The 13,545-nt window shown below is 63.8% G+C and overlaps 1 protein-coding gene across 1 annotated transcript; it reads right to left on the minus strand.

Moving 5' to 3' along the window:
• Positions 1 to 1,638: 1,638 nt before the first annotated feature.
• On the minus strand, positions 1,639 to 13,545 carry LIN28A (lin-28 homolog A). The gene is made up of 4 exons (XM_071453081.1): positions 13,515 to 13,545; positions 12,566 to 12,744; positions 3,029 to 3,213; positions 1,639 to 1,852 (listed from the first exon to the last, which is right to left on the minus strand). Exons 1-4 carry the CDS (start codon positions 13,543 to 13,545, stop codon positions 1,639 to 1,641), a joined length of 609 nt encoding a protein of 202 aa, XP_071309182.1.

Below are 13,545 nucleotides of genomic sequence, written 5' to 3' on the forward strand. Positions count from 1 at the left end.
ACCTGGGACAGGGACAGACACTGACCCGGGACAGGGACAGACACTGACCCGGGACAGGGACAGGGACAGCCACTAACCTGGGACAGGGACAGCCACTGACCCAGGACAGGGACAGGGACAGCCACTAACCTGGGACAGCAGCCACTAACCCGGGACAGCAGCCACTGACCCAGGACAGCAGCCACTAACCTGAGACAGGGACAGCCACTGACCTGGGACAGCAGCCACTAACCTGGGACAGGGACAGCCACTGACCCAGGACAGGGACAGGGACAGCCACTAACCTGGGACAGCAGCCACTAACCCGGGACAGCAGCCACTGACCCAGGACAGCAGCCACTAACCTGAGACAGGGACAGCCACTGACCTGGGACAGCAGCCACTAACCTGGGACAGGGACAGCCACTGACCCGGGACAGGGACAGCCACTAACCTGAGACAGGGACAGCCACTAACCTGGGACAGGGACAGACACTGACCCAGGACAGGGACAGATGCTAACCTGGGACAGGGACAGGGACAGCCCCTAACCCGGGACAGCAGCCACTAACCTGAGACAGGGACAGATGCTAACCTGGGACAGGGACAGGGACAGCCACTAACCCAGGACAGCCCCGTCCCCTGTCCCCAGGGAGGCTCAGCCCCAGGGGCAGTGGGGTCTGCAGCGTGGGGTGGGCAGGAGGAGCACGGGGGTGTCCCCAGTTCAGGGGTGTCCCCAGCTCAGGGGTGTCCCCAGCCGTGTCCCCAGCACGGGGGTGTCCCAAATGGAGGGGTGTCCCCAGTACAGGGGTGTCCCCAAGCAGAGGAATGTCCCCAGCACAGGGATGTCCCCAGCACAGGGATGTCCCCAGCACTGGGGTGTCCCCAGCTCCACGACCAGAGGCTGGGAGAAGCCTGAGAGGGGAAGAGCTGCCTGCATGAAGCACCTCGTGCTCTCTGGGCTGGCACTTGGGGAGGATTAGGGGAAATAAAGTGTTTTCCTCTGGCTTGCTCTCCCCCAGGCTGCAGCTCGCAGCCCACACCCTGACTGGTGGTGTTACTCCAGCCCCGAGAGAGGATCCATTTCCCCCCAGAACGAGCCCAAATGTGGGCTCTGCTCTGTCAGCAATGGAACAACCGTGGAAAACCACAAATCCTCACACAAATCCTCCTGGCAGTGAGAGCCCCGAGGAGCAGAGGGAGCCGCGGGACCGGCCCACGGGCGTCTCCCTGGTGCTGCTGGGGCAGCCTTCCCCTCACCTCTGCAGGCACAGGAGCAGAGCGGGTCCCCCAGCTCACCCTGGGTGAGCAGAGCCTCTGTGGAGCTGGGAGAACAAGGAGCCATCAGCTCCTCCCTGGGGTGCTCCCCTCTGCTCCTCCTCCCCTGACACGACTGCCTGGCTTAACTTAGGAAAAGAATAAAGATTAATCAAGGATGGTTGGGGTTTTTAGCGTGTCGGGTGCTGCCTTCCCCTGTTCTGGAACAGCCATCCCGATGCTAGCAGGGCTTCTCCCAGCCTGGGCGTGGGGGAAAGGTGTGTGCAGGGACACCAGGTCCCCGCTGCCAGCACTGCCGCCTGCCCTCCCTGTCCCCTGCCGTGCCCCTTGCCTTGCCAAAGCCTTCTCACCCCGGTGGGAGCCCCCTGTGGCTGCCCCGCATCATTCCCGGCTCTCGGGGAGCAGCGCTGGGCTGTGCATGTCCTCCTCCTCTCGGAAGTAGGCGGGCTTGCCCTGCGAGCTGGGCGACTGCTGTGCTTTGGCGGGGCAGTTGGCCACCATGTGGCTGATGCTCTGGCAGAAGTGGCACTTCTTGGGCTGCGGAGGGAGCTTGCACTCCTTGGCGTGGTGGTCCAGCCCGCCGCAGTTGTAGCACCTGGGTGAGGGGAGGACAAGCAAAATGAGGCGGGAGGATGCTGGGACCCAGCTGGCTCCTTAGCCAGAGCTGGGCTCGGTTTTTGGGGCGGGTGGTGGCCCCAGGGTTGGTCCCTGCAGAGCCCCGGCTCCAGCAGGGCCAGCTGGGGCTCAGTGGTGCTGCTGGCACCCAGGAGATGGCAGCAAACCACTGCACTGAAGCCACACATAAATCGGGATGTGGGGGTTCCACCCCTCTGGCTCCATCAGCGTCCCGGCCCCTGTGCCTCCAGACCCCACTGCCGGGCTTACACTGCCCCAGGAACAGGCCAAGGAACGATGACATCCCCAGCTATAACCGTGTGGGGACAGTGCCAAGGGTGGCAGCTCCCAGGTCCTGTCCCATGGGTGCCACCCTCACACCGGAGCAGAAGGAGCTGCCCTGTGTCCATTTCAAATCCTGCATCCGTGCAGGACGGCCACAACCCTTTTCTTTTTCCTTTTCCTTCACAATTCCTTTCTGATTAATTTAAAAACGTGTTTTTATGAGAACAGCTGAGTGGGGTGGACAGCATCCACTGGGAGAACTGGGATGAGGCACCCCAGGCAGCCAGGATGGAGAGGATGGGAGGGGATGGGAGAGGGGGGATGGAGGCCTGGCCAGAAACTTGCCCGGGGCTCCCATCCCGCCGTGCTCCGGCCGTTTCCTCCCCACAAGGAAAGGACAAACTTCTCCTGGACAAACTGCCCATGCCAGCAGGGCTCCGGGGCTGCCCGGGGTGTCCCTGACCTCTGCCCCTCCCTGCTGCTCCCCTGCCCCTTCCCCATCTGCCGCTCATTAGGCACCGCAGGAAGCTGCTGTCCCAGCCCCGGGGTCACTGCCTGTCCCGCGGCCCCGTGCCCATCCCGGGGTGCCCGGGCAGCTCCCGGTGCCCATCCTGGGGTGCCCAGGCAGCTCCCAGTGCCCATCCCGGGGTGCCCAGGCAGTTCCCAGTGCCCATCCCGGGGTACCCGGGCAGCTCCCGGTGCCCATCCCGGGGTGCCCGGGCAGCCCCCGGTGCCCATCCCAGGGTGCCCGGGCAACTCCCAGTGCCCATCCCGGGGTGCCCAGGCAGCTCCTGGCCCCGTGCCCATCCTGGGGTGCCCGGGCAGTTCCCGGTGCCCGCGGGGCTCGGCCCCAGCCCGGCCCAGCCCTCACCGGTCTCCTTTCGATCTGCGCTTCTGGAGGCTCTTCCCCTTGGGCCTCCTCTCGCTGCCAATGCAGAAGACGCCCCCGGGGCCGGTCACCCGGATGGACTCCAGGCCTTTGGATGATTTCTTGAAGGTGAACTCGACAGCTTCGCCCTCCTTCAGGCTGCGGAAGCCCTCCATGTGGAGCTTGCTCTGGGGAGGGGGCACAGGGAGAGATGGGGTCAGCACAGAGCTGGGCGCTCTCCAGGCACAGCACAAAGCCCTCCTGCACCACAAGAGCTGCAAATGTCCCCTCTGCCTGTCCCTCGGTTCTGCTTTTTTTAAATACAAAAGAATCTTGGGGTTTTGCACAGTGCTACAAGTGGCAGGCCCTGTGGCAAGGCCAGGAGGCTGCAGGCTGGCACTGCCGGCCCCCAGCTCAGCTCAGCTCAGCTCAGCTCAAGCCCTTTAACTGCCTGCAATAATTAATTAAGCAGCCATTTGGCACAGGATTATCACTGCTGGGAGCTTCTCCCATTCCTTCCAGGAACACCACATCGGTTATCACCACACAATCAAAGCAGGGGAGCCAAGAAAAACCCAGGCTGGGAAGGGGGGGTTGTGAGGTGACAGGAAAACCCCACTCCACTTTGAGGGGCTCTGTCCATTTCAGCAGAACAAATCCCTAAGGAGCAGAGCTGGGTGAGGCAGGGGGGAACTCTGTGCCCCTGTGCCCTGAGCATCCCTTGGCACAGGCAGGAATTCTGTGCCCTGAGCATCCCTGCTGCTCTGCCCGGGGGCAGCAGCTCCAGCTCGGCATCCCCGCTGCTCTGCGAGCCACAACGAGCTCCAGCAGCGAATTCAGGGGATTTGCTGGATTCAGAGGGAGGAGCAGCTCCTGCCCTGGGGATTCCCAACGCCTGCGCGGCTGCAGCACCACCCTGCATTTATGAATGGAGCGTCTCCCATTCATGGCCGGAGAGCTCCCGTCACGTGTGTGTTCTCCCGTTCTCCTGTTCTCCCGGCACCGAGGCTCCGTGAGCGCGGTGCGGGACGGGCAGGCACCGTCTGCTCCCATCCCTGCTCTGAATCCCACCGGGAGTCACGGGGAAACAGCCCACGGAAAAACAGAGAGGGGAGAAATTGAGCTGTTGGGTTCTAGGAGGGAATTTTTCTTGGCAGGGTCTGGCGGGATGTCCCTGTGTACGAGAGAAGTGGGAGCGCAGCAGAGCTCGAGGAGCAGCCCTTGAGACCCCTTTTCCTGCTGCTTTTCCCCTCCCTTTCTGTGCCTGGGGTCCAGCTCAGGGTGGGACAGGCCCCATGTGCTGGGCCAAGTCACCCCCAGGCCCTGGATCCCCTTGGCTGCTGGGATGGGACCCAGGGTGGCCACAGGGACCTTCCTTTGCTCTCTGACCTGCCCCTGCTGCCTCAAGGGAGAGCCAGACCCTGAGCTCTGAGGTCCCAAATGACAACAAGGAGGTGACAGAGTGTCACAGCCCCCTGTGCCCACCCTGGGCAGTGCCAGCACCACCAGCCCCTGGCAAACGCCCCAAACAGTGATCAAACACTGCTCCCCACCACCGACCCAGCTGCCCCGTGCAAGAGCTCTGTGCCCAAGGCACCAGCACATCCCAGAGTGCCCCCAGCACATCCCAGAGGTGTCCCCAGCACATCCCAGAGTGACCCCAGCACATCCCAGAGGTGTCCCCAGCACATCCCAGAGGTGCCCCCAGCACACCCCAGAGTGCCCCCAGCACATCCCAGAGGTGTCCCCAGCACATCCCAGAGTGTCCCCAGCACATCCTCAGCCACCACCCTGGGCTGTCCCCAGCCTGAGGTGATTTGGGCAATGGGAGCTGCCCCAAATGGGGAATTTACCCCATTGCCACAGCAGCCCAGGGTTAGGGGGTAAGGAGGGGCTGAGCATCACTCCCTGGCACGGGAGGCAGCCCTGGAGCGGGGGCCGAGCCCAGCCACCTCCCGTGGCTCCTCTCGGGGCGTTTACAGCCCCAGCTGGCCCAGCTGTGTTTACACTGCCGGGATGAAAACTCCCAGGCGCCCAGCCCTGAGCTTCGGGCTAAAGCTGAGCCGTGCCAGGGGGTCCCCAGCGCCCGGGCTGGGCCCCCCAGCTCAGCCCCACCTTGGGCACCCCCGCCCCTCTGCCGGAGCCCAGCCCCGCGCACCCTCAGCCCCACCGGGAGGAAGAGGAGGGATGAGGCAGAAGCTGCCGCAACATGACGGGGAAGCCATTTATTTTCCAGGAGCGGGTGAGGATGACAAGCACCCCCAGCCCCCTCCGCCAAAAGGCCAAAGGAAACGCCCTCTCCCCAGGGAAGGGGGGGACAGAGGCTGGGGCGTCCCAGCTCTCCCCCTCCTCCCCTTCAGCCTTTTGATGTGCGCTGCAGAGTGGCCGGTGGTCCCTGCGCATCCCCCCTGCCCCCTTCCCAAAACACACACATTGCTGGCATTCCTCTGTTATCAGATAGGTAATCAAACTGCAGCCCATTGAATTAGCTGCATACCTCCTGCATCTGAAAGGAAGGGGCCCAGAGCCCCTGTCCCACACCACACACAAAGCCGGAGCCTTCCCAGGCCTCCGCACACCCACACCCCCCCCCCCCCAAAAAATAAAGAGAGGAAGGGGGGGATTGGAGCGAGCCGGGGATGCTGGGGACGGGGGGGAGCGCAGGGGAGGGCCGGGAGCCACCGGCCAGGAGAACAAAGGGCCGGCGGCGGCCGCGCTCCCGCTGCCCAAATTCCAGGAGTTCCAGGCCCCGGCGGGGGGAGGAAGGGTGGCCGGCATGGCCGCGAGCCCTCTGACCCCCTCCAGCCCCTGCGCTCACAGCGCCCGGCTCGGCTCCGGGTCCCTCGGGGAGCTGCGGGCTCAGTCCCGGGGGTGTGGGGTGGTTTGGGGGTGTGGGGTGGCCCTGGGCTCGGCTCCGGGCTCTGGGTCCCTCGGGGAGCTCCGGGCTCAGTCCCCCTGTGTGCTTTGGGGCTCTGGGGTGGCCCTGGGCTCGGGTCACAAAGCTTTGCCATCCCAAAGGAAGCGCCAGGATCTCCTTGTGCCCATCGGGCCCAGAGTGAACGGGGGGACAGGGGACAGAGGCAGAGCAGGCGCAGCTTCACCAGCGGCCCCGGGCACCTCAGCGGGCACCTCTGCCCTTCTCCCGCTCCCTTTCCCCACTCCCCGGTTATTTAGGGCGGACAAAGCCGCAGCACGTGAGTGCCCGAGCTGCCCACCCCCCGGGCTGGCTGCCCCCTGCACACGGGTGCCTTCATCCCTCCTCCTCCTCCCACCCCGCAAACCGCTCATCACAGCTCCCGCTCTCAGACCCTTTCCCGTCCTCCAGGGATGACACCGTGGGGCGCCCCAAACCCCAGCGCTGCCCCCCGAAGTGCCGGGCCCGGCTCTCCCCCACCCCGCCGGGCTCCCGAGGGGCTCGGCCGGCCCCGGGGTCACCATTGTCCCCAGCGCGACACAAGGGGACGTTTATTCCCGGCCAGCCCCGGCCATTCAATCAAACCATCTTTGTGTCCAGCGGGGCCCGGGGCGGAGCAGCCGCTGCACCTCGGCTCTGCAGAGCCCTTTAAACTGAGATTAAACCAGCCGGGCTGGGATGCTGGGATCAACCCGGCTGTGGGAACACTGCTGGCAGTGCCCAGCTCTGAGCCCTGCTCAGAGCATTTCGGGCAGCCCAACCCCACTGCAGGCAGTGCCCGTGCCTCAGTTTCCCCCCGTCTGCAGAGCAGGGTCAGGACAAGCAGCCCAGAGACTGCTGAGCCCCCATCCTGAGTACCCTGTCTGCAGTGAGCTCTGGCTCAGCTGGCACCCACTGCAGTGCCCCCAGCCTCCTCTGCAGCCCTCTGTCCCCAGAGCCACCGTGTCCCTGTCCCCAACCCCTCCTTCTGCCGGCTCCAGGCCACCAGCCAGCCCAGGGCCACCCTCAGACCACCAGGACCCCCGAGGGCCATCCCGGGGAGCAGCCCCGGCCCCAGGGGCTCAGGTTTGGCTCAGCCGGTGGGAACAGCCTGGCTGTGGGTGGCTTTGGGGGTGACATTTGCCCCATTCCCGAGCCACGGGTGCTCCCATCGCCGCTGGATGTGGCAGCAGCCCGGCTGTGGGTGGCTTTGGGGTGACATTTGCCCCATTCCCGAGCCACGGGTGCTCCCATCACCGCTGGATGTGGCTCCGCAGTCCCGCGGGTGCAGCGGCCCCAGCCCAGCCCTGGCAGGGCCGTTCTCCCCTGGGCTGAGGGCAAACAGCCCCCGGAGCAGGCAGGGCAGGGCAGGGCAGGGCAGGGCAGGGCAGGGCTGGCTCTGCCAGCTCGGAGCAGTGACCGAGTCCCCAATCCCGGCAGGGAAATGTCCCTTTGCCCTCACAGCCTGTGCCCGGATTGTCCCTGTCCCAAATCGCACGGCAAATCTTTCCCGGCGCCAGGAGCTCCGGGGCCGCTGCTGCTGTTGGGGTTTGGGTTTCGGGGAGGGTTTGGAGCAGGAATCCTCCCTCCCGCACCCCACAAACGGGGGCTGTGCTCGGCAAAGGGCTCCTGCCTCAGCCCCGGGCGCTTGGCCGAGATAAGGAGGGCGATGCCTTTGGAGCCCTCGGGGAGAGCACAGAGATTTAACAAAACAGCACCGAGGCTTTCCACTGGCTCCCTCCCCGTCATCTGCTGCCATATCCCTAAGGACCCCTACCGATCCCTACTAAAATCAAAATAAAGACATTTCCCTGCCAAAGGAACGATGTTTGCTCCTAATTTTCCACCACAAGCCAGTAAAATTAAACTCTAGATACCAATTCCGAGGGGGAAAAGAAAAAAAAAAAAAAGGCATCTACCACAGAGTTTAATCCATCAGTTTCCTGTCCTAAATCCTTTTAGCTCCTTTGGTTGTATTTTTTTTTCCCCACCGAAACCCTCCCGCACTTCCCAGGAGCAGCTAATTGGGATCAGTGGCTGCGTATTAATTTCGTGCTCCCGTCTTAAAGCAGGAGCACGGCCCGGAGCGGCCGCGCGTCTCCCGAGGATGATTCCAGCTCCATCCCCGCTAATTCTGAGGAGAAAGGGAACAGGGAACGGGGAAGAGGCAAGGCCGGAGCTGGAGGAGGGGGCGGCGGGGCCGGGGGCTCCATCCCGGAGCAATCCCATTCACTTGGGCCGTTTTATCAGGAGACCATTCCCGGGTGTTTTCTCTCCCTGGGGCAGGGAGGGGGAGCTGGGGGAAGGGATGTGCCTGCGGCCATCAGTTAATCTTTAGACAGAGACAGGAGGCTTTTTTTGTGTGTGTGAGCGTCTTGAGGGAGTTTCAGGGGTGGAATAAAGCCACTCTCTTTCAGTATTTCCCATCGGGACGCGGCGGCGCACAAGCGGCGCAATACAATTTCATTCCAGCGGTTATTTAAAAAAAAACAAACCACAGAATAAACAAAACCAAAGAAATTGCCACTACCCCTCTCCCCCCACCAAAAAAAAAAACCCCCCAAAAAATCAGCAGAGATTCCGAGGAGCATTTGAGCATTTCTACCCCAGGGGATCCCCGCGGGGGTTCCCTGCTCCTTGCAGGGGGGTTGCACTAAATGACCTCTAAAGGTCCCTTCCAACCCAAACTAATCTGCGATTCCCCGATCTCTTCCTTCCCCAGGGATGAGCACCTTTGGTGCCCCGGTCCTGGGGCGGGGACGAACACAGGGAGCAGGAAAAGCGAGGAGATATTGCTCGTGTGTCCCTGGAGGATGGAGCGTCACGGATCCCCCGTCCCCTCGCTGCACCCCAGCCCACACAGCCCAAATCCCCGCTCGGATCCTGCCCCCAGCCCAAATCCTCACTCGGATCCTGCCCCCAGCCCAAATCCTCACTCGGATCCTGCCCCCAGCCCAAAGCCCCGCTCAGATCCTGCCCCCAGCCCAAATCCCCGCTCGGATCCTGCCCCTCCAGCCCAAATCCTCACTCGGATCCTGCCCTCAGCCCAAATCCTCACTCGGATCCTGCCCCCAGCCCAAATCCTCACTCGGATCCTGCCCCCAGCCCAAAGCCCCGCTCAGATCCTGCCCCTCCAGCCCAAATCCTCACTCGGATCCTGCCCCCAGCCCAAATCCTCACTCGGATCCTGCCCCCAGCCCAAAGCCCCGCTCAGATCCTGCCCCCAGCCCAAAGCCCCGCTCAGATCCTGCCCCCAGCCCAAATCCTCACTCGGATCCTGCCCCTCCAGCCCAAATCCTCACTCGGATCCTGCCCTCAGCCCAAATCCTCACTCGGATCCTGCCCCTCCAGCCCAAATCCCCGCTCGGATCCTGCCCCCAGCCCAAATCCCCGCTCAGATCCTGCCCCCAGCCCAAATCCCCGCTCGGATCCTGCCCCCAGCCCAAATCCCCGCTCAGATCCTGCCCCCAGCCCAAATCCCCGCTCAGATCCTGCCCTCAGCCCAAATCCCCGCTCAGATCCTGCCCTCAGCCCAAATCCCCGCTCGGATCCTGCCCCCAGCCCAAATCCCCGCTCAGATCCTGCCCTCAGCCCAAATCCCCGCTCGGATCCTGCCCCCAGCCCAAATCCCCGCTCAGATCCTGCCCCCAGCCCAGCGCAGGGAAAGGCTGGGTCCTGCTCCCTGACAGAGGAACTGCCCCTCCTGCCTTTCCCGCACGCTCAGCCATGGAGCTGCCTCCAAACGCGATTTTTTTTTTTTTTTAAAGGCCTCACGTCATGCTCACGTGGATGATTATTTGTATTATCCTGGCCGCGTGCACGGCGTGGCACCGGCACAGGTGGGTGACAGCCCAGGTGGGCTCAGCCGTGTCCAAACGGCCGCTTCCACCCCCCTCACCCCATCCCATCCCATCCCATCCCATCCCATCCCATCCCATCCCATCCCATCCATCCCTGCCCGGCAGCACAGGGGACAGGAACCCCTCCCGTGCTGGGATGTGCCCACATTTTTGTGCCCATCCCAGCCCCAGCGGGTCCAAGCTCAGGCACAGCTTTGTGTCCCCACCAGGACACGCAGTGACCAAACCCTGTGCCCACGGTGCCCGGCAGAATTTCTTGCTGAAATCGCAAGAAGGAACAAAACCACCCAACCAAGTGCATTTATCAAGGGTTTAGAGCTGCTGGCTGGGAGAAACGCTCAGAAATGAAGAGCCAAGCTGTGGAGAGTGACGATTTCTAGGCACTGGACATCCCCTTCCCCTCTGCCCCCGGCCAGAGCCCGAGCCCAATCCCAGCCCTGCTGCTCAGCGCTGCTCTTCCAGCTCCAACCAGCGGCACCCAGGCTTGGTTTTCTCCTTTCCCTCTTTCCACGTTGCCTTCCCAGGCAGCTCCACACTCCTGGGAGTGACGCTCAGAGCCCGGGAGCTGCATCCCGAGGGGGCCATTGCACCTCTGGGGTCTTCACCATCACCACCAGCCCAATTTCTGCCACCTCAAGATCCCCATTTCCTCAGGGGTGCTGCTCAGCCCTTGGCTCCCCGGGACGATCTGCTCTGCTCCCCTCTGCTTCATCCCTCCTGTCTCCTCACAGCCCCCAAATGAATCCATCTCCAGTGTCCAGGGGAGGCATTTGAACCCAAATGCCTCATTTTTAGCTCACAATGCGAGGGAAAGGCAGCCCCGAGGAGCCCTGTTAGTCTCCTGTCCTGCCGAGATTTTAATCTCTTTGTGATCAGATAAAGGCAGAGGGAGATGGAGACGCGCTCCCTGCAGAGAGGGGCCATTCAGACCTGGTTCCTGTAATAAAGTGATTTAATAGATCTAAAGAGGCCAATTCCCTTCTTTCTCCCACAATTACTTCCTGTGGGTCATCATTCACATATGTAAATGAAGAGGGGAAGGAGCAGGTTTTGAGGGGCTCTGGAGTGTTAAGCCCCAAAGCTGCTTTGGGGTGCTGGGTGCTGGGCAGGGCACACCGAGCCCTGAGCGTTTCCCCCTGGCCTTTGGTGGCTTTTGGTGGCTTTTGGTGGCTTTTGCCCTGGCGGCCCTGCCTCCCTCCCCGGCAGCGGGGCTGACACGGGCTCTCGGGGTGGGGACAGCGTCGGGACAAGGACCCGATTCCACCCAAAAGCAGCGAGGCCGCGGTGGCAGCGTGAGCTGCTCCCTCTGCAAGGAGAGACACCGGGAGCAGCCCCGGCTGTTTCTGCAGGAGAGCTGAGGCTTTGTGCCACCAGCGAGAGGAGCAGGAGGCGAAACCCAGCCCGGAGGAGAAGAATTCTCCATCAGCCCAAAGCTTCTGGTGGGGCAAAGCCCTTTGCTGGAGCAGGGGAGCCCCCCGGCCCCTCTGGCCCCCAAAATAAGCCGCTTTTCCCCGGAGTTCCCCGAATTTCCAAACTCTGAAGTCTCTGGGATCCCACGGCTCCCCCGGCCTTAGGAACCGGGGGGCACCGGGGGGCACCGGGAGGCTGCAGGGCAGGGGAACGCTCCCGGCAGAGCCACCCCAGCTAATTCCCTTGCCCTGCAGGAATGTGAGCAGGAGCAATCAGGAAACCAGACTGTCTGGGGGCAATAAACCCGGGAGCAGGGCGGGAGGCGCTCCCCAGGAGCGCTGGGTCCCGCTGCGCCGCATTGAGATGCAAAGGCCCATTTGCTCCCCGGAGAACACCAGGATCTGTTTTCCCCTGCCTGATTTGGAGCCCTTGACTCCAAAACCAGCTGTGCCTGGCAGAGCAGCTCCTACCGAGGCGCTCTGCCCGTGCCACAGCCCAGGAGAAGGGACTGGCATCTCCCCTGGCCATCATTTCCTTGCCAGCCCTGCCTGGAGCCCCCCTCGAGGGCAGGGAGCGAGCGACCCCCGGGACCCCCTGCTCCAGGAGCTCCTCAGAGCCCAGGGCTCAGCCCCGCGCCCCCAGCCCCCAGGATGGACCCAGTCTGGGGGGCTTTGGGCCCGAGGAGAGCCGCAGCCCCTGCAGGAGGCTGCTCCCCAGGTGCCGCTCTCAGTCATGTGCACAACCCCCCGTGTTTGCCCCAAAAACACCCGTGCCCCCTTCGCTGGTGCTCGCTCTGCCCCCAGCCGCTGTCCCGAGGTGAGGGGCACACGCAGAGCCCCGTTCTGGGCACCATCCCCAAACCCCTTCCCCAGCCGGGGGCATCTCCCGGCAGATCCTGCCCCGAGATCCGGAGCGTTCAGCCCCGCATCCGCGACCTCCCTCGGGGCAGGGTCCCCGACACGCGTGGGTGTCCCCGCTCAGCGGGCTCAGAGCCGGACACGGGACTGTCACTGGCACACGGATCCGCAGGGACACAAACGCGACGCCTTTGTGCCACCCGCGCCCGGGACAAAGGGCTCGGGCAGAGCTGCCCGGTGCCGGGATGAGCTCCCGGGGCCGCGGCCCGGCCCGGCCCGGCTCGGAGCGGGTCCCGGGGCAGCGCCGCCCGCTCCCCCATTCCCGGGGTGTCCCCGCTCCGGCCCGGCCCCGAGGGGCTCCTCAGCAACAACCACGGCAAAATGAAATGGCTCGGGATCGCCTTTCAGCGCCGGTCCCCGGAGAGGAGCCCCGGAGATCCGGGGCTCCGGCAGGGGGGTCCCCATCCCACCTCCGTCCTCCTCCGGCTGCTCCCTGCCCTCCCGGCGCCCCGGCCCGTACCTGGTGCACGAAGACATCGACGGGCGAGTCCAGGGTCGCGCCGCCCTTGGCGGTCATGGAGAGGAAGCCGAAGCCCATGCGGACGTTGAACCATTTACAGATGCCGGAGCCGTGCAGGGGCTGGGACTCGTTCTCGGCCTTGGGCGAGTCTCCGGCCGGCTCCTCGCCCGGCTTCGCACCTGGGAGAGACCCACGGAGCCGCTGAGCCGGGGCTGGGGCAGCCGCGGGTGCCCCCGGCCCAGCCGCCCCCCGCCCCGCACGGGAACCTCCAATCCTGCTGGAAAATGCCCCAAAAATCCCCGATCGCCCGAAAAACCAACAGAGAGGCGAGCTCTGCCTCCACGTGTGCGCGGGGATCGCCCCAGGAAACGAAGGCAGCTCCTGCCAGCACGACCCAGGCAGTGCGTGCAGTGGGAGCCCTAAATCCGTTTCTTCCTCAAAACGTTAAAAAACGAAAAATAAAATTCAAAATCCCAGACTCACACAAAAAAAGACCAAACAAGCGACGAAAAAAATAGCCAAATTATTTTTTCTAAAACCAAACTAATGAAATAAAATATAAAAAGGGGGGGGGAAACTCCCCCAAAACACCAACCCGAAAGCCCCCTGCCCCCAGCAAGCCACGCTGGAGAAACTCTCCCTTGCCGTCAGCATCCCCCCCTGGCACCGTCCCACCCCCGCTCCCGAACAGCCCCAGCAGCCGCCAGCGGCCCCAAACTTCTGGGGTCATCCCGGGGCTGGAGGGGGGGTAAAAACCCCGATAAATCCCCCCCTGCGAGCCCCAGCGCTGTGCGGGGCAGAGGCGCCGCCGGGCCCGGCCGCGCTGCCGGGGCTCAGCGGGACTGCCCGGGCCGGGCTCGGGGGGGGCCCTGCGCCCCCCGGCCGGGCTCTGCCCTCGTTATTAATAATCGCGGAGCCGAGGCGGGCTGCGACAATAATATAACTTAACCTGCAAACTGCTGGTTGGAAACAGACCCCAT

This window comes from Agelaius tricolor, unplaced genomic scaffold, assembly GCF_023055355.1.
Source record: "Agelaius tricolor isolate 1412-34295 unplaced genomic scaffold, bAgeTri1.0.p SCAF_36, whole genome shotgun sequence".
Taxonomy (NCBI): Eukaryota; Metazoa; Chordata; class Aves; order Passeriformes; family Icteridae; genus Agelaius; species Agelaius tricolor.

Excerpts from the sequence above, each read along its gene's own strand:
- LIN28A (XM_071453081.1), bottom strand. The coding sequence starts at position 13,545 with ATGGGGTCTGTTTCCAACCAGCAGTTTGCAG. Across the intron at positions 3,214-12,565 it reads TCGATGTCTTCGTGCACCAG|AGCAAGCTCCACATGGAGGG; the intron begins GTACGGGCCGGG and ends CCCCCTCCCCAG. Across the intron at positions 1,853-3,028 it reads CGCAGATCGAAAGGAGACCG|GTGCTACAACTGCGGCGGGC; the intron begins GTGAGGGCTGGG and ends CCCCTCACCCAG.